General features: G+C 54.1%; 1 protein-coding gene across 2 annotated transcripts in view; it reads right to left on the bottom strand.

Moving 5' to 3' along the window:
- NEURL1B (neuralized E3 ubiquitin protein ligase 1B) overlaps nucleotides 1–12919 on the bottom strand; it is a 44510-nt gene extending 31591 nt beyond the window's left edge. The window contains exon 1 of one of the 2 annotated variants that reach the window (XM_019982934.2): nucleotides 12717–12919. In XM_019982934.2, the coding sequence (XP_019838493.2) occupies nucleotides 12717–12747 (31 nt within the window). In that variant the 5' untranslated portion in view covers nucleotides 12748–12919. The remainder of the gene's footprint in view (nucleotides 1–12716) is intronic. The other variant, XM_019982935.2, reaches the window with a different exon arrangement.
- Nucleotides 12920–19421: the final 6502 nt, after the last annotated feature.

Below are 19421 nucleotides of genomic sequence, written 5' to 3'. Positions count from 1 at the left end.
GGGCCTTGCTAAGGGTGATGAACGCTGTGCCAGCCTCTCTCCCCGGAACACACCCACACGCCACTCACACAATTTGATGGACAATGTCTGGGGCTTCCCGAACCCACACACATCTGACCTCAGACTGTGGACCTTCAGTAAGAAGTCTCTGGTTCAGTGGCAATGGGAGGAAGCAGCACGGTGCACGTGTGTGTGTGTGTGTGTGTGCGCGCGCACACATGTGTGCACACACTCTAAAGAGAAAAGGCAAGGCCGGTATTGGCAGGCTTTCTGTCACCCAAAGCAGGGCAGGGATGTCGGTCTCCTTCGAAACACCTTTTCTATTGGTGGGTTTGAAAGTGGGTTAGAAAGAAAACAACCACGCCTCCCTCACCTCTGCCAAAAAGAGCAGTGACATGCACCCAGGAGACAGATGCCAGCCTAATGGGACTTTGTTCTCTGTTTCCAAGGCCTGGTCAGCAGCACTCGGGATGGAAAGGGGCCAGCCCACGCTGGAAACCACCACCCGGCTCCTCCCCGCTCCTATTCTTGGCAAACAGAGTCCGGTCAGTGCAGTGCAGCGGCCTGACACTCCTGTCGACAGCTGCGAGGAGGCCTGGCAGCGGGGCTGGAGGTCACGCGGCACTGCTCGTTGGGAGAAAAGGCTGCTCCTTCCAGGTCTAAGCGGCAGCCCTCTTGGCTCAAGTGGGCTCTGATGCACTGAGTTCCCAGGGGGTGAAGTCATCCCCACCCCCCACCCCCAAGTCTGGTCAGCAGAGTTGGGATTCCCAAGCTGGCTCTGACCCTCTTCTGGGCCCCTCGGTTGAGGTCTCTTCTTGATAAAGGGGCCCGGGAAACTCCAACTTCAGAAGCGCCGGCTCGCAGGGTCAGGGCCCCCTGCTGTGGAGGATGGTGGGGGGATGCACCCTCATTCTTTCTCGAGGACATCACTTCCTCCTGCATCTGACATTTACAAAGCATCTGCTCCAGGCCGGGGCTGCGCTGGCTGCAGGCGCTGACGACTCACACGCAGAGCCGAGACCAGTGCGGGGTGGACACAGACACCATGATTTCATGTGGGGGTCAGCACCGAGGGCTGCAGCCAAGCTTCTCAGGGGGCCACTCTGGGGGGTGACAAACAGTGGGGAACTGTGTTTCAGGCTGAGGGAACAGTACAGAAAAAGGCCTGGAGGAGAGAACAAGCTGAGTGCCCTTGGGGAAGGGCAGGGAACAGAGTGTAGAAGGCAGAGGGGAGGGTGGAGAGGGAGTCAAGGGCTCTATCACAAAGGGCCTTAAAGGCTGAGCAGAGGAGGTTAAGGTCCTCAAGAAGCCTGGGGGCCTCTGAAGGGCTGGAATCGAGGAAGGAATCCCCAAGGATCCATCTCTCTGAAGAATGAGATTCAAGTCCTGGGTCTTCCCATAGAAACTGTCTTTTCCTCTCTTCCCTGCCTATCAGAAAGACCTGGCAGGGCGGGAATGGGAAAACCAGGCCAGGTTTCAAACACTGCTTCCAACGGCTGGCACAGTCCTGCCCTCGGCACCTGCTTCTCCTCCAGGCAGCTTCTGGCAGCCGCCTGCTGATAAGCCAGCTGATTGGCCAGCAGGCTCCTTGTCTTTGCCCTGAGGGCAGCCACTCCCCCAGCCTGGGTGGGGCCCAGAAGCCTGACAGTTCACTCCTAGCCTCAGCCCTAGGGGAGCCTGCAGGGACCCGGTCCCAACTTTGAAACAACAGATCCACTGGCCCTACTTTTCAGGATCAAATGCAGCTGGAAACTCTCCTAGAACTTCACTGCTCTGGCTTCTGGAGCTGAGGAAATGCTCTTCATAAGCATCAGGGGTGGGTAGTGTTTGCTGGCCCTGAGGGGTGGGAGCCTACCCCTGCAGCTCTCCCAGTGTATACCAAGGGTGAACCATGCTGCCCATTCATTTATGGCCTCACCCTGCCAGGTGGCTTCCTCAAGAGGAAACTGAAGCCCAGAGAGGCAGACATCCGGGCCAGAGGCCACCCAGACTGTGAGGGCAGTGCCTGTCTTTGAATCTGGTCCTGTCTGACCCTGGAAGTTTCATCCTTCCTGTTTTATGCCTCATTCCTCCCCAAGGTTTCTCACTTATCCCCTGAACTGCAAGGAAAAAAAAAAATGGCTATGTATAAGAGACAAAGGTGGAGTAAGGCCTGGCTTGGTCTCGGGGGGTAGGGGGGCGTAGGCAGGGGTGGTGTTGCTTGTCATCAATCAGCCTGTTTTGAGCAACTCAAAGGTCAGGGGATGGCAGAACTTGGGATGAAAAATCAGCAGCATCTAAAAAAAGAAAGCAGATTATAGCAGGGGGTGGAGCCCCAGTGCCTAATGGCCCCAAGGTCAGAAAAGGGGATTGGAGGTGGGCATGATCAGAGAGGGACACTCCCAGGGGCCACGTAGAGCCCGGGGCTGGTCCTCTGCCCACCAGATGTCCTATGACCCTCCTGAGAGCACTGAAGGAGGTGACTGCTACCAGACCTACTGCCGCTGAGGAAGGAAGGCTCAAAGAGGCTGGGAGAGCGGCCCCAGGCCACTGGGCCAGGAAGTGGTACAGTCAGTGTCAGAACACACGCCAGCCGGGCGCCCACGGCTAGGAAGAAGACGCTCTGGGTGCTTCGGGCAAAGGGTAGACGTTATCCCTACAGGGAAGGAGCAGCACAGTGCGTGGGTCCTCAGCTAAGGTCGAGTCCTTCCCTGCCATGTTTGGCTCTGAGGCCCGCAGAGAAGCACCTCAAGGGCACCCCTCCCACTCTCCTCCCTTCTCCAAAGATGCAGGTTTCTCTTTCTTCTGCCCCAGACCCGGCAGGCTGGCCTTTCTGCAAATACCCGAGGGCTCCAAGTTGGTGAGTGTAGGCTGAGGATGCCTGAAGGAGTCTGCATGGCTTTCTGCCCTCTGACCTGAGGGGTAAAGGGCAAATGTTGGAAATACACACTCCGGAGTCCTGATAAGAATCTCCATTTCATACATCCTCAGCACTGACGATCCTAGAGTTGCTGGCTCCCTGGGGCCTCTCTACATCCCTATGACCCTTTTTCTCAGATGAGAACATAGGTCCAGATGGGGAGGGGTTGGCCCAGGGTCATGGTGCAGGCAGACAGCTGGGTCAGGATTTGACTCAGATTTGAATCCAAAGCCATGCCCGCTCTTGACACTATGTGGCATCGCCTCCCTAGCCAGCCAGGGAGTACTTTTGGACTCGTCACAGGGCCTTGAGAGTGTGACCCCACACTATTGGGTCCTACTGCTCCTCTCTGCTTCACCAGCTTCAGGAGCACAGATTCCTTGCCTTCAGTGAATTTGAAGTCCACTTATGGAGTCCCCATCTTATATCGGCTCAGACTTCTCATGGAGTCTCCTATTTATTCCTCATCAAACTCCCATGAGGGAGGCACCATCATTCTCCCCACCCTAAAGATGGGAAAGCAAGGTTCAGAGACGGGGAGTGACTTGCCAGGGTCACACAGCTTAGACATAGAACTGAGATTTGAACATAAGACTGCCTCCAAAACCAGTGCTCTTTCTACCCCCTCTCTTAGGGATTCCAGCCGAAGACCCCATCTGCAATCTCTCTGTGACCCTTTGTAAGGCTCTGGGCCTCAGTGTTCTGATCTGTCAGATGGGAGGTGGGACGTGGTGATTCCAAGCATTCTCTAGTCCTGGGAACAGAGTCCCTGAGAGACCTGTCTGCAGGGATGAAGGTCCACACCATCCCCAGAGACAGGGAAATTCTGCTGTTCCATGCTCTGCCCTTGAAGCACCCAGAGTCTTAAGGGGAAGGGAATGTCTTTTGGGGGTAAGGATCTGCCCCTGTGGGGTGGAAAGTTACCAAGCAAACCGGGCTTGGAGACCCAGGGCACGCGGGTGCCCACCCATCTCATAAATCCATCATCCTTGGGGAAAAGGAAAGAAAATGTGTGTCTGCGGGACATAATTATGATATAAACAACGCGTAATGTTGAGGACATAAACAGAACACACATGTTAATGGCTGTGGGCATTCTGCCAACTGCCAGTGCTGCCCCGACTCTCCCACCCCACCCATACCCCCGAATGGCTTACTCATTAAAGAACTTTCTCCCCTCTGTCCAGCATGAGACGAGAGGCTGCCCTGAGCCCCAGTAAAAAGGAGAATGAAAGGGAAGGGATGAGAGTGAGCTGGGACTGACATCCAAGAATGGCTGCTACTCAGAAGTACCTGCTGCTAAGTGTGGGAAAGTGCTGAGGCCTGGAGGTCACGGGGAAGGTACAGACCCAGAAGGGGGAAGGTTGCTCCATCTTTCTGTGCCCCAGCTTCCTGATCTATAAAATGGGCCTAAAACCTCTCAATATGCAGAACTGGCAGGGGGATCATATAAGCGAGAGATTATGAAGGGCCCTCCATGTGTTCAGCAGATGAGCACTGGGGAGCACTTCCTATAAGACCCCAGGGTCAAAAGGCACCTTCGCGGACAATTTATCCCAGACCCGTCTGCTGCTCCAGTTGTGTCTGCCACGTCCATGTCAAGCCCCAGTCGGGCCTGACGCCAGTGCTGCTCCAGCAAAGGACAATTCCCACCCTGCCCTACTGCCAGACAGCCTCCACAGTTAGAAAGTTCTTCCTTTGACTGAGCTGGGATCTCACTGATGTCCACACATGTCTGGTCGTGTCTGTGCTTGGTCCGTAGTGCCCTTCCCTATCAGTCTGCTCCCCTGCCTCATGCATCTGAGACATGTAGGATGTGAGACAGACAACTACAGAAGTTGAAGAGCAACTAAAAAGAAAACTGCCAGACAAATACAAATGTTCACAGTTTCAACACTCCGAAGGCTTCCAGGGCAGATGTGAAATGCCCCCACCTGACCCCCTGTCCCGACCCGGCAGTCATCCATCCAGCATCAACACCCCTTCCTTCTCATCGGAATCGCACTGGACTACGTGTGCTGTGCGCCCTTAGGCAAGTCACTTTCCCTCTCTGTTCTCCCAACAGTTATATGGGGCTAAAAGCAGTAGCTGTCTCACAGGGCTTGTCCTGAGGGCTCGATGCAGGTGCCTGCTGAGAATAGTGTCTGGCACAGACTGGCTGAGTGATACGAGCTGGTGGTTATTATTCTTCTTTTGTGTCTGTCTCCCTTGGGAGTGCCGGGCTCAGCAGGGAGCAGGGGCTGGCTTGCTTAGTGACTACACAATCATACCAGGTGCCCCCCTGAGCATTCACTATCTGTCAGACACTTTGCAGGCCTGAGACGTAACATCATTATCTCCTCTCTGCAGAAAAGGGAATCGAAGCAAAGAGAGGTCAAAGCGTTTGTCTGGAGAATAAGACTCAGACCCAGGGATGGGGGCACCCAGCCCATGCTGCCACCAGCTCTGCCAATGATGACAGCACAGCATGGGGACAGGATTCTCCTGGCCTGCAGGAGAGCCCGGGTGCGGGGTGACGAAGTGCCCTTGCTCGGGCCACGTGCCCTTGCTGAGGGACTGGCAGGGGCTGCCTGTGGCTCTGAGCCCCGTCAGTGGGAAGGATGCGGGTGGCAGTGGGGCTGGGGGTGACCAAGCACAGGCCAGCTTTTATCAGGCAGATGGGGCAGGAGGAAGGGGTGCAGAGCTCCAGTTCACCCCGTCTCCTCCAGAGCAAGATTCCCAGAGGCCACCTCCACCTTAGGAGTTAGAGTCTCCAGGCCGGGGGTGAGGCGGGTGGGGCTGGGGGCTGGGCCTTTCTATAGGCAGTTTCACTCTGGCTGCTGGGCACAGAGGTGCTTCACCTCCCCAGGACAGAGAAAGTAAAAAAGTGTGCCTGCGGGAAGGACAGCCTGTGGGGAGGGGGGTTCAGGAGCCCAGGATGAGGACAAGAGGCCCCGGGGGCAGTGTCCCAGTGACGGGGAAGGGGCTTTGGGGTCAGGCAGGCTTGGGATCAAATTCTGCTCTGCTACTTCCTTGTCTCCTAGGCCGGGGCAGTTCTCAGGATCCTTCTGAGCTCAGTGTCCTCATCTGTGAAGTGGGAGCCAACGTCTGGAAGACGTGTCCTGATGGTTTAAAGGGGATGAAACAGAGAAAGGGCCCGGCACGGGGCAGGCGTGCTGCAGTGCTGACCACTTGGCTACACCCCCCAGGTGGGTGCTCACAGCCTACAGCACGTTGGCCCCCTTCCTCTTCCCTCTCTGCTTTAAGCTCCTGCCACACACCTGGCCTCTGGGCTTCTATTTTCAGCCCTCATAGAGCACCACCAAGTACAGAGAGCCCTTTGGTCCAAAAGAGGAGAGAGCTGACTCTTTCTGTCCACGGAGAAGATTAAACAGCCTGTTCTGAGCAGCCTTTGTGGCCCAGCCCAGCAGACACAGAGCTTCATCCCAGTGGGCAGTGTGGCATCTGAGAAGCTGAGTCTCCTGACTGCAGGCCAGAAACCCCTCTTCCTCTGACCTGATCTTCTCCCACCACTCTGACTTCATATTGCCACCCCCACTTGCACTGGGACCCCCAGAACTCTGCATCTCCCCCTCTACATGCCCTGTTCTCCCTCTCCTTGGGCCTTTGCACATCTAATCCTCTGCCTTGAGCAGCCTTTCCCATTCCGTTGTGGCTAACTTTTCTGCTTTCTGGTCTCAGCTGGACAGCACCTCCTCCAGGAAGCCTTCCCTGCTTCTCCTCCCAGCCCCTGCGTTCCCCTCCCCGACTCATCATAACTGCCCTGTCCTTGCAGCCCCTGCGTTCCCCTCCCCGACTCATCATAACTGCCTTGTCCTTGCTCGTCTCTCCCACTAGACCTGGCGGTCTGGGGGGCCAATGCAAACTGCAAAATGCAACCTGCCATGCAGATTCTTCTCATCAGAAATGAGATGTTTTGGACAGGGCTCAAGGAACCTGGGGGAGCTGCTGTCCGTGTTATGAAAGGGAGGCCTCCCAACCCAGCCCTTTGACTCAAGCCTTGTGGTCACCTGGGGCAGGGTTGTCAAGGCAGGAAGTGACGGGCACTTGTCAGTCACCCCCCTCTAGGGACCCCAGGAACGGGCATGAGGGCTCTCCTTTCCATGGAGGCAACAATAACCACGACAGTGGCCGCCCTGGGCGTTATGCTAAAGCCTCTGCCTGCTCTATGCTGTTTAACACTCACCCCGCCCACTGTGAGGGAGCTGTGCACCCCCACTTCAACTGAGGAAACTGAGGCACAGAGGGGAGTCCTTGCCCACCATCACTGCCCTAGGAAATGGTCACGCTGAGATGGACCCAGGCAGTCTGACGACGAGGTGCGTCTAGACCAGGACACCAGGCCTCCCACTGCTGCCAGCCACTGACCATGCTCATCACAGCCCTTAACCGCTGCCACCCCAGAGAGAAACGCATTTGTACTGTAAGATGCAACATACACACGCACACCGGAAGCAAAAATTTCGGAGAAAAGAATACTTCCCACCTGAATACACTTGATATTTTACTTTTTATCCTAGTCTAGGTAACTAAAGGGCTTCCCTGGTGGCTCAGCGGTAATGAATCTGCCAGCAACTGCAGGAGACCCTGGGTTTGATCCCTGGGTTGGGAAGATCCCCTGGAGAAGGAAGTGGCAACCCACCCCAGTATTCTTGCCTGGAGGATCCCATGGACGGAGGAGCCTGGTGGGCTGCAGTCCGTGGGTCGCAAAGAGTGGGACACACTGAGCGACCAACACTGTCGCTTTCATGTCGTTAAAGGCTTTTTAAAAGCTGGGCTCACACGATCCACAGTAGACCACCTGATCTGGTGGCCAGGCCTTGTTTAGGTGTCAGCCCCTCCCTCTCTGAGGCACAGGGTGACGGCACCTCCTGCTCTGCAGTGATATAACCAACCACCTGACTGTTTTACTAGAGCATTCCATCCTTCTTCCACCAGCGGCCAGTTCCCAGGGGAGGGGAGCTGCCAGCGGCTGTCCATTCATTCATTCCAGGGCTAGTACACAAGATGTGCCCAACAGATAAAGGAACGAAGATGCACACTCGGGAAAATGCAGAGCAGAGCGCACCCCAGGGTCATCCCAGCCTGGGTGCATAGCACTTAAGCAGAGATCAGGGTGGGGCAACTGAGAGATCAGATTTAGGGCAACTGAGCCACAGAAGACCCTGAAGGCAGACAGAAAAAGAAGACATTTGAGTTGGGGAAGGCAGACATGCAGTGGGATTTTCCTTCAGATGTCGCCTCCTCCAGGAAGCCTTACTTACCCCCATTACCCCCAGGGCTCCCTCCTTTCCTGCCAGGGGAGACAGAGAGGAAAGGAAAAGAAGTGGGATCAGAAAGAGGGTAAAAACAGAGGGAGGCCTTAGTTCCTTTTGGCTCCAGATTCTCCATGGCAACTTCTCCACGTTTCCTATGCATTAGACAGACTGTCCTTCTTTCTCAATTCCACGGATGAGTAAGACTGCTGCTCCACTCTACCCTGCCCCGCCCCCAGCATCCTCCCAGGCCATCACCAAGGAGCCTTGACTGGTCAGGGTCCCTAACCATGTGCTGACAGCCTGGCAGGTTTCAGGGCTGTCGGAGGAATCACTGTCACTTCGAGAGGCTCAGGCTCAGGCTCAGGCCTCAGATGGAGGGCTACAAAAGTGATTCTTCAGGACCTGTGGGAGGGAGGCAGATGGGGCCAGACAAGGCAGGCAGGCCCAACCGAACTTCGTACTGTGACTGGGTAAGGGAGGGAGAGAGGTGCAGAGAGAGAGGGACGGCACTGGCTGGGTGATCCGTGCAGCCGCCGGGATGGGAGAAAGGCCGCTGTCCTCCTGGAGCTAAGACCGTCCAGGTCTAGGGAGAAAAGTGGCTGCTGGGTCCTTGGAGCATTGGCCCCCTTTGCCAGAGGGCCGAAGACCCAGGAGGCCTAACACCCACACGGCTCTGGATCCACCAAATAGAGAGAGAGGCCGGGCAGGGAGGGCCCCAGAGCGGCCCTGGGGCAGCAGGTGCTTCTGGTCTGGACGCAGCATCTGCAGATTGACTGTCCGGGTTAGGAAGACTGGCTCTCCCCCTTATACTGGTATGCCTTTATCCTTTATGTCTCCAATCCTCCATCTGCTTCCCTGTAAGATGGGGATAAATATAGTCCCTCTAAAGGGCATTAGGAGGATCTGAAATAGGTGATGTGGGTAAAGCCCCTGACTCAGGGCACAGAGCAGGTTGAGCATGCTTCCCATACTCCGGAGCTTCGGGACACCGCTCACTGATGTAACACTAGAGAGGGCTGTTGACTTGGTCGAGCATGGACTGGCTTAATGATTAAACCCAACCAGCAGTTTGAATTCAGCCTCTTCTCCAACCAGAACTACCAGTGAGTCCTAGAGTGAGCCCCAGGGGTGCACGGAGGGAAGGGACTGAAATGGGCTGGTGGGAGAAGGGGGAGAGTGCCTCCCTCCCTCCCTCCCTCCCTCCCTGTGGAATTCTGCTCTCCCCTCCCCCGCCCTGTGTACACTTCTTATTTTTTTTCCCTTGCAAAACCCAGATTAAGGCTAACGGAGTGCAGGAAAAAAAAAAAGGCCATGTGGTGGTATTAGAAGAGAGGCCTGGGTCTGCTGAGCCCAGCTTTGCCACTGCCTAACTGTGTGAGTTGGGGCAGGTGTTGCAACCTCTCTGGGCCTCAGTCTCCTCATCTGTGAAGTGGAAGAGAATGACAACTTATTTTGCAGGACTGAACTGAAACTAGAAAGGGAATGGGTAAGCACACAGGAAGAGCATAGCAAACCTGAGTTCCCATGCTGACCCTTAATGCTTGTTTATAGGGCACTGCAAGGGACCGTAACGGTGCTGCCCCTCAGTCGATCACAAAAGACATTCCTTTTGGGGGGGCATTTCCTTATCACATGCAATAGCACAGCAGGTGTACTCTGGGGCACTCAATAAATGGTATCTGAACCATCAGCTGGGAGGCTACTGCATGTCATGGGAAGACTGCAGGACTTTGGAGCTAAATAAACCTGGATTTCAATCCTGGTTCTGCCAATTGGATAAGCCATGTGAAGGGGAATGAGTCATTTTACCTCTCTGAGCCTTGGTTTCCTTATCTGTAAGATGGAGATGATAATGCCCACTTTACAGGGCTGTTGCGAGAACTCAGTTCATTCATTCATTCAACAAATATTTACTGAACATCTATTATGTCCTACCCACTGCTGCAGATGCTGAATATATGGCAGTGAACAAAATAGGCAAAATCCTCCTGGGGGAGACAGACGATAAACAGCTAACTACACAGCCCATGTAGCACGTGGTGATCCACGCTAAGGAAAAACCCAAAGCAGGGGAGGGAGTGGGGAGTGCTGGGGGCAGGGGCAATGACAAGAGCTGCCTGGAGCAGACACCATGTGGAGGTCTGGGGGAAGAATGTTCCAGGCAGAGGGAACGGCAAGTGCAGGAGCTTTAAGGAGAAGTGTGCTTGGCATGTAAATAAAGCCACATATGCAGGAAGCCTGGCATGGAATCCAGGTGCTCAGCAAATGCCAGCTCTCTATTTCAAGTCCCATAGAAGGAACACCACGCATGTGTCCTTTCCCTGAGAATGAAAGCGCAAGGATTTCTATAGGGCAATGCTGAGCCAAGGGCTCTTTCCGCCTAAGATGCAGGCAACATGTGAGCTCCACCACCAGCTTTGGGGCCCCACTGAGCCCGGCTCTGCGCTGGGCAACCAGGGATATAAGATAATCAAGATGTGGTCTCTGTCCTCAGGTAGCCCCAAGGAGAGTCATGGAGGTGGGTGATGACAAAGCAAAGTGGTCCGATGAACATGCAGAGACAAGAAGGTATTGGGGTGGCAGAGTAACAGATGGGATTGGGCGTGGGTGGTCAGGGAAGGCTTCCTGGAGGAGGTGACGACTGAGCTGGGTTTTGAAAGATAGACTAGACAGTGAAAGGATATTCTGGGTGTGGAGAGCGTCAGGTACTGAGCACAGAGGTGTAGAAAACGGCCCCGCGTGTGTGAGAAACTAAGTACAGGCAGGTCAGAAAACAACACATGGTTCTTCGTGTTCTTGGCACCTGCAGCCTGATGTGGCGCAGGAATTCCAGTTTTAAACGCAGTGCAGGCTTCAGTCCCAGTGGAGTCTGAATTTTTCACGCTTAGCTACTGCTGTGAGTAACCAACCTTAACCCCAGGTTCCCAGCCCCGGGGTGACCCAGTCCAGAGAGAGAGGGCTGAGTGGGATGGAGACTTCATAAATATCCAGCTATATTTAGCCTGCCTGGCAGGCGTCTGTCCCTTCATCTACCCCAAAGCCGACCCACAGGTGGCAGAATGGCTTTTTTTTACTAGAAGAGCATAAATGATTCTTAATTAAGAAATCTCACAAAGGGGGCTCGTATCTTTGTGGCTGGGAGGACATCTGCTGTTCTATTTGCCAACATCCCCGGACACCTCCAGACTGGGTGGGTGGGTTCTCTCCATCCCCATTAGGGCCATAGCCCTGGCCATAGGGGGCGTGGCCACACTCGGGTAAGAAGACCTGGATTCGAATCCCACCTCTGTCACTGACTAGCTGGAGACCCTCTGCTGGCAACTTCACCTCCCAGAGAATTGGTGAATTCTGTGTGCATTGGCCTGAAAGCTACCCAGGGGCTTATAAGCAGAAGGAGAGGCTCCTCTTCTATAAGCCAGCTTTGGGAATGCAGGACTCAGCACCATGCATTTCAGTCCCTCCCAGAGGAAGAAACAATTATTTTTTATATATAATTATTTTTGGGTATAGCTCTAGAGCAGAGATGGGGTGATACCTTCCTTTCCTCCTAAAACCTCACATATGTGACCCTCACCTTCTGCCCAGGATGCTACAAATGCCCAGCCTTAAGGCAGAATAAAGACTTATTCTAAAGATTCGGGGGCGGGGAGAAGGGTAGGCAGACAGACACAGATCCCAATCTCAACGCGGCCCCCCCAACACCAGCAACATGACCTTGGGTGTGTCATTTCCCCTCCACAGAGCCTCAATTTCTTCAATATAAAACTGGGATACACATCTTTACCGCGAAGCTTCTTTGCATGCTGGGCACTGAGCCTCCAAGCCTCTGAGCAGCGCTGATTTATTCCTACAGTTACCTGGTATTTTCTAGCAAAGCCTTCTCTAGCCCACGCCCACCTCTTCCCAGCTCTGAATCCCCCTACTGTGGCCCTGAAAATTCTGGGGTTGTATTAATTAGAGGGCGATGCGCTCAGCGGCGGCGACTGCGAGGGGTCTAGAGAGCCCCCAGCTGAGCGGACACCAGAGGGGGGCGCAGCCGGGGTGCGCGTGGGAACGTGGCCAAACCAAGCAGCATGTGCCGCGGGGGCGCTGAGCGGCTGGTAACTGAGGTACGCCTGCGAGCACCCCCCGCCCCCGACTCTCAGCCGTTGCAGTCCCGGCACAACCGGCAGCTTCTGACCGTCGGAAGCTCTGAGAAGCCTGGCTTCATTCACGCCCCGGGCTCCTTCATCAGCGCCCCCGGGCTGGAACAAAGGCAAAGCGGGGCGCGCAGCATCGCCCCAACGGCCCCTTCGCGCATCTAACCAAAGCCGGGAGAAGGAGCACGGGGGTCCCCAAGGTAACCAGGACGCGGTACCCGCCCTCCCGGAGCGCAAAGCCCAGCCGCTCCGCGCGCGCTAAGCCGGGAGTCGGGAGGCACTGGAGACTCTAGCCCACTGCGCCCGCCGAGAGCGCTAAGGGGAGTGGGGGTGGGGTGGCTCTCCGGAAGTCACCCAGAGGGTCCCCCGAGGAGAGGAGAACCCCAGCGCCTGCCTCTCGGGCAGGGCTTCCCGGCGTACCTGGAAGGGTCCTGTGCACCGTGTTGCCCATCGCTGCGTCGGGGCGCGGCGTTGGCGGTGGCGCCGGCGCCCTCGGGACGCAGGGAGGCTAATTACGTGCTGGGCCGGGGACCCGGGCCGGGGTCTGGCTCCGGGGCATCGCGGCTGCACCGGCGAGCCGGCGGGCTGCGGCTGGGGCGGGTGCTGAGAGGGAAGCGGCGGCAGCAGGAGGAGGCGGAGCCACAGGCCCGGGCCCGCCGGCTCCGCCCCCGCCTCCCGCCGCCTCCAACCACGCCGGGAGGGGCGGGACCGCGGCCGCCGCATCTTTTGAAAGTTTGCTCCGGGAGGCGGGAGGGGAACCGCCGAGCATCCCGCTCTCGCCGCTCCCGCGCCCGGGTCAGGAAGGCGCGCTGGGCAGTTGGGTGCCCTTGAGGGTGTCAGGCTCGTCAGCCAGCTGGCCTTTCAGTCATTAATTCCAACGTTTTGAGAAAGCTTAATGTATGCCAGGCTCTGGGCCACAGGGGGCCAGCCCCTCGCCCGCAGAGCTTCTGTGCGGGGGTGGGGGCGTGGGAAGGGTCTGGAACGAAAACACCCAGCACAAGGTCACCTTGGACAGTGTAAAAAGCTTAAAAACAGTCCAACCGGGGTGACGGGTAGGGGTGGGACCTTGCACTCACAAGTGGGAAAAACCTAGGCCGGGTCCAAAGATTGGGAGGAGGGAACCTATAAATCATTGATTAAAATATGTATTGAGCACATCCTAGGTGCCATGCGCTGTGCTGGGCACTGCAGATACAGACAATGCATGCTAGTGGTGAAGACAGCAATAACAAACAATTAGGATCAGATAATACAACGATCAAAGCCAGGACGGAGATAAAACAGGACTGAGGGGGTGACTGTGGGGCTTAGGGAGAACCTGGGAGCAAGGCCAGCTCCATCTGAGGAGCAGCAAAGAACCAGCACGGGAAGAGCTGGGGCTGCGTCCCCGGCAGAGAGAGTGACAGGCGTTCCCCATTCATTCATTCACCCCACCTCCCCAGTAGGGGAACCCAGATCACACTCAGCAGGGCATGAAGCCTGCTAGCCCCTGGCCTCACAGGACAGGGCTCCATTTTTCAGATAAAAACATTGAGGCTTGGGAGGTGAAATGACTTGCCCAAGAAAAGCTAATTTCAACCCAGGTTTTTTCCGACTCTATTTTCCATGCTCTTGTTTCCCTTGTGACTTTATGAAATATGTTATCACCCCCACTTCTCAGACAGGCAGATTGAGCCTCAGAGAGTGGAGAACAGGTGCCTCAAATTTCCGAGTAAAGCTGACTGGAGCTGTGTGAATGAAAGGTGGGTATCTGGGAGAGACACCTCCCTTGCACCAAGTTCAGTTTCTCTGGTGCCTTCTGCCTGGAGTGCCTGGTCCATCCCAAAGAGTTTTTGTTCTTCAAGGTCAGCTGAAAGCCTCCACCTCTGGGAAGACGTCTCTATTCCCCACCACCCCTGATTTATCACACATGCTTGAACATAAGGTTGTCTGGTGTCTGAGCTACTGATTTCTCATATTATGGGTGCTCTGTTAGTCATTTCTTTAAAAAAAAAAAAAAGAAACATGAGGTCCTGTTTGGGAAAGGTACATTAGTTTCATATATCCTCAATCCATGTGAGTTTGGGATGCATACAGAGGTCAGTATTATTATAAAAGGAGTCTAGAAAAGTTTCCTCATATAAAACAGTGCAATGCAAACAGTATTTTGTGACTACAAGTGTCCCAAAGGGAAGGTCACAAAGGGAGGGTGTTGTCAACAGGCCTTTTAAAGGTCACTTTCAGAGCGCTCAAATAAGTGGCAGTGCTGTGCAAATAAAAAATGCACGCCTGCAAATGAAGCCCCAACTGTCCAAATGCTCTGCAGATGATACCTGCAGAGGGAGCAGTGTCCCGTGGTCACCTGACACGTGGATCCAAAAGAGCCGTGTTTAACATCTTGGTCCCTGTGGTTAAGGTGTGCTCTGGAAAACCAGGAAGTCTTCCCCCTGCCCTTCCAGCAGGTGATGGTGACTCTGGTGTCAAAGCCATGTGCAAAGAATGTGAACCCAAGTAGTTTCTTGAAATTTAGACTAAAGCATTCTTTCCAAATTAATATTTTATATAAAGATGATTTAAAATATTTATCTCTCAGTAAGGTCTTCCCTGGTGGTTCAGTGGCAAAGAATTTGCCTGCCAGACAGGAGACACGGGTTTGATCCCTGGGTCAGGAAGATCCCCTGGAAGAGGAAATGGCAACCATTCCAATATTCTTGCCTGGAGAATCCCATGGACAGAGGAGCCTGGTGAGCTACAGTCCATGGGGTCGCAAAGAGTCAGACACGACTGAGCGACTAAACAACAGTCTCTCAGTAAGGAAATAAATATTACAAATAGACTTCTGACTATCTCACCCCCATCCTTAAAGTTTACATTGTTCACCTTTACTGTGCATCTTTTATTGGGAGAATAGAGATTGCCTTAACCTTTACTTGGGTTACCAAATAGTCGAGCATATACAATAGTTGCTCACTCCTCTGAGGTCCCTCTGCACTTTGTCTTTTCTGTTAATTACATCTTCAGGGGAAGTGGTTGTACCTGTTACCCTTCCACCCTCTCTAGTGGCAGATGAGAAGCGTCCTGTGGGCAGGACCCGGGACATATTCACTTATGAATCCCCAGTGCCCACAGTAAGAGTAGCATACACATTTGAACAAACTGACTGCAGAGAGGCATTGCTGTGAAGTGGGAGGGGAAAGGAAAGAAAGATGGAAGAAGGGAGGGAGGAAGGGATGGAAGAAGGAAGGGTAGAAAAGAGTTGTGAAGGAATGAATTTGGTTGATAGTAGCCCTGGACTGGGGTGTGATCAATAGTGATATGTGCGGGGAGAAACAAAATAGGGATGCATCAACAGAGGTATAGTCCATAGAACGAAGGAGGAGCTTGCTGTTCCAGTGCATGATTAGACCTTTCTGGGAGAAGTTGCTTTGGTTACAGGCACCACACTTGAGAAGGAAGACAAAGCTGCTTCACTAAGGTGGGTCAGGTGGCTTTGGGGGAGAGGGAGATCCCAGTCACCCAGGAGATGTGTAAACAGAAGCAGGGGATGCGGAGCATCCTTGGGCTAGGACAGCAGCCTCTAGTCATAACCTCTCCTGGCTTTGACTTTCACACAGCCCCCTCCCCCTTAGCCATATCCAGAATAGAAGAGACAATACTGCCCTCCTTCGGCACCAGGACCCATGCTTGGATTGCAGGGGCCCCTGGGTGGGGCTGCTTCTCTTGATTGTGCAGTGCTGGCACAGCCTCCCACGGCAGTGGGTAGAGGGAGGGCCTTGGCTGTGCTCCCTGGCATTGCTTCTTCTGGGCATGCCCTCGCAGATCCTGCCCCAGGCATAGCAGGCAGTCAGGTGCACCGAGCTGGTGAGAGTTTTGTCCAGTGTAGACTCCTGGATAAAAGACCCCTTCTTTCAGGGAACCCAAGGGCCTTTGCATAGGCTCCTCCTTGCAGCTCAAGAACACGCAAACCACAAAGCTTGGTTTTCAAATTGTTGCAGGAAACCTCTACTTTTCAGCAAACCCTGATCATCAAACCCTCGATTTCCAAATCCAGTGGTCTTCACCCACAAAAGCAATATCTTTTTCAGCTCCTGGTTACTAAGTGCCAGCCACGCAGCGGGTATCAGGCTGGACCCTCTGAGTGCTCCTCCTCACAGCCTAGCATTAACGTAATTCCTGTCTGACAGGAGAGGAAAGTGAAGCGCAGTGTGAGGAAGGAACTTCCGAGTTCACCCTGCCAGGAGGAGCAGAACCTCGAGGCTTCTAGCTCTCTGCTTACGCAGAGGAGGAAACTGGCCTCGGAACAACAAAGTCACCCGTCCAGGGTGGCACAGCGGTGAGCAGAGGGGCCATGTGTCTTGAGTTCTAGCTCCTATACCTTCATCCACACCTTGCTGCCCTCAAAGAGTGAATCATGTTTGTGAGCCACTGAATCTGGCCACAGTTTATGCAGCAGCCAAGACCAAAAGGGGAAGAAGCCCTGGCATGTGGCTTTTTCTTGTCCTGTTCTCTTGAGTACTTGGTGCCAGCATCATTTCCAAAGGGTAGCTCATCGCTGATACACAGGAGGAATGAATGGACAGACCCTTCCTCCAGAGTCTCCCTGAAGACACAGCGACAGCATTCAGATGGATGAGTCCCATATTGGCCATCTGAAAAGGCCACGCACTGACATTTTCCTGAAATTCAATGAAGGAGCTCTGCCACAGACTGGGGTCATACATGTCCTGGACTCAGCTTTCTCATAACATACAGACGGAGCTTAGATGCTCTGAGACACACGGTCATGATGGCCATGGAATGGAAGCCTGAGGCAGGGGCTGAATTTGAATCAATTTATGATCCCAGTAACCTGCATTCACTGTGTAATTACAATGCTAATCACAATGCAGTAATAGCTAATAACATTTATTGAGTGTGGTATGCTGTTTCAAGTCCTTTAGATGCTTTAAGCTCACAATGACCCTAGGAAGTAGTGTTACTAGTGTGCCCATTTTATGGATGGAGAAACCAAATCCTAGAGACTGTAGGTAGCTTGCTGTAGCCACGCAGGCAGAGAACAATCTGACTGATCATGTTAGGTTCTGATTTATTTAATCCTCACAATAACCCTATGAGTGAGAAAAGGAGTTAAAGGTTAAGGAGCTGTTTTGTATTTTTGCCGTTTAAAATCTTCCTCTCCTCCAAGCAGGGTTAGGGGCCCTTATCATACCTATTCTATAAGGTATGCTGAGAGGCTCAGAGAGGTGCAGAAACTTGTCCAAACCACACAGCCAAGACAGGAGGACCTGGACAGGAGCCCAGCCTGCTCTGATCTCAGAGTCTGTGTGTTTCTCCTGCTGACCCCCCAGGTGGCTGAGAGCTTGCAAAGAGCCCGGCCCGGAGTAACCTGAGGGCTGGCCTGTGCTGACCCACCCCCGGGCCCAGTGCACAGCTTGTCCCAGCCTGTGAGAGCCCACTCTCTGCTGCTACCCTCCCAGAGCTGTAGAGACCCACCAGGAGGGACCTGGATTTTTAAAGAAAAGTTGGAATAATGAATGTGGAAAGGGCCAAACCCTAGCTACGCTACTTACTTACTTCCCTTGAACCTTGCTGGCTGTGCATCTCTGTACAGTTACTTTACCTCTCTGAACATCGGTTGCCTCATCTGTAAAATGCGGATGATAATTAATAATGCCTACCTGATAGCTGCTGTAAACTTCTAATGAGATTATGATTGCAAAGTGTGTGGCACAGAATACGTGCTCAAGTGCTGAATGAATGCATGGGTTGATGAATCAATAAGTAAACCCCAGGGATGGGGGTTGGATCTCATCCGGAGAGGTTGAGGTGCTGGCTGGGGGCTCAGGCCCTGGGTTCACAGCCTGACTTCCCTCCTGCCTAGCTGTGTGGCTTTGAGAGTGTTACTCAGCTTCTCTGTGCCTTACTCCCCTCATGGATAAAACGGGCTAGTAAAAGGACTAGCCTCATTGCATTGTTTTGAGGATTAAATGAGGTAATACATGTCAAGTGCTCAGAACAGTGCCTGGCACATGGCAAATATGCAATGAAACTCAGTCACTGTAGAGAATTTCGGGGAGAATGGCTCCATGTACATGTATGACTGAGTCCCTTTGCTGTTCACCTGAGACTATCACATGGGGACATGACGGGGTCCAGTGGAGGAAGCCTTGGACACTGTGGTGTCTCCTCTCTTGCTGGAGCTCCTCAGAGCTGGGTCAGAGCTGCCAGTTTTGTGGCTCCTGAGCAGGAGATTGGAGGGCTTGTGCCAACCTGGGGACCCATGGTGCCACTTCAGACCATGTGAGGTGTGGGTTATGCCTGGCAGGCCTGAGACCAGTGGCTTCCTGCCACCCTCAGGCCCTGCCCTGGTCAGAGCATCAAGGGGATCACAGAGACTCTGGGGCCTTGTGGGCTGCAGCAGGCAGCTGAGTGGGGACCCCGGGTTGGCAGGGATCTGGGGCAGACTGGGGTCCAGGGCAGCTGGGGTGTGCGTGTCTCCGTGTGCAAGGTCCTGTTGTGCAAGGGCCAGGCACCGTGGATGTGTTCCAGTGCGCTCTGGGCTGCGGGGGCAAGCAAGGTCTTCCTCCGGCTCTGACGGGGGACGCTGCAGGGAGAAAAAGTCCCGCTCTGGGTCCCTGGCTGGGTGCATACCAGCCCGCTACTGCCCAGCCGAGGGTCTTGGAGTGTGTCACATGCCAACTCTGAGCCTCAAGTTCCTTATCTGTAGAATGGGGACAGTAGTTCCTAGCACGAGAATGAAATGAGAAGCAGCCTGGGAAGAGGTTGGCTCAGAGTGGATGCTTAGTTCAGACAAGCTGAGGCTAGAATTACTGCGAGTTTGAAGTAAGATCCAGTGAGGAGCACACTTTTGCTCCAAACCACAATCTATAGTATAAAGCGCGATTGGGCTGCATTTCTTTCCAGGAGCCCAGTGACGCTGGTAACGGCCAGGGAACAGAGGCAGATCTTGGTGGGGCAAGTTGGGGGGTGGGGAATGGGAGGGTGAGACCACAACAGCACAGCAGGAACCCCGAGGCCAGGTTGGAGTGTTCAAAACTCCCTCATTGTCCTTGCTTGGCTGTGTGATATCTGGCAAGCGACTTCCTTTACTAAGCCTCAGATATTTTTCCTCTGAAAAGGGAGGCG

The sequence above is a fragment of the Bos indicus genome, chromosome 20, assembly GCF_029378745.1.
Source record: "Bos indicus isolate NIAB-ARS_2022 breed Sahiwal x Tharparkar chromosome 20, NIAB-ARS_B.indTharparkar_mat_pri_1.0, whole genome shotgun sequence".
Lineage (NCBI taxonomy): Eukaryota > Metazoa > Chordata > Mammalia > Artiodactyla > Bovidae > Bos > Bos indicus.
The sequence above is the reverse complement of the archived record's forward strand: the minus strand, read 5'-3'. Positions and strand labels throughout refer to the sequence as shown.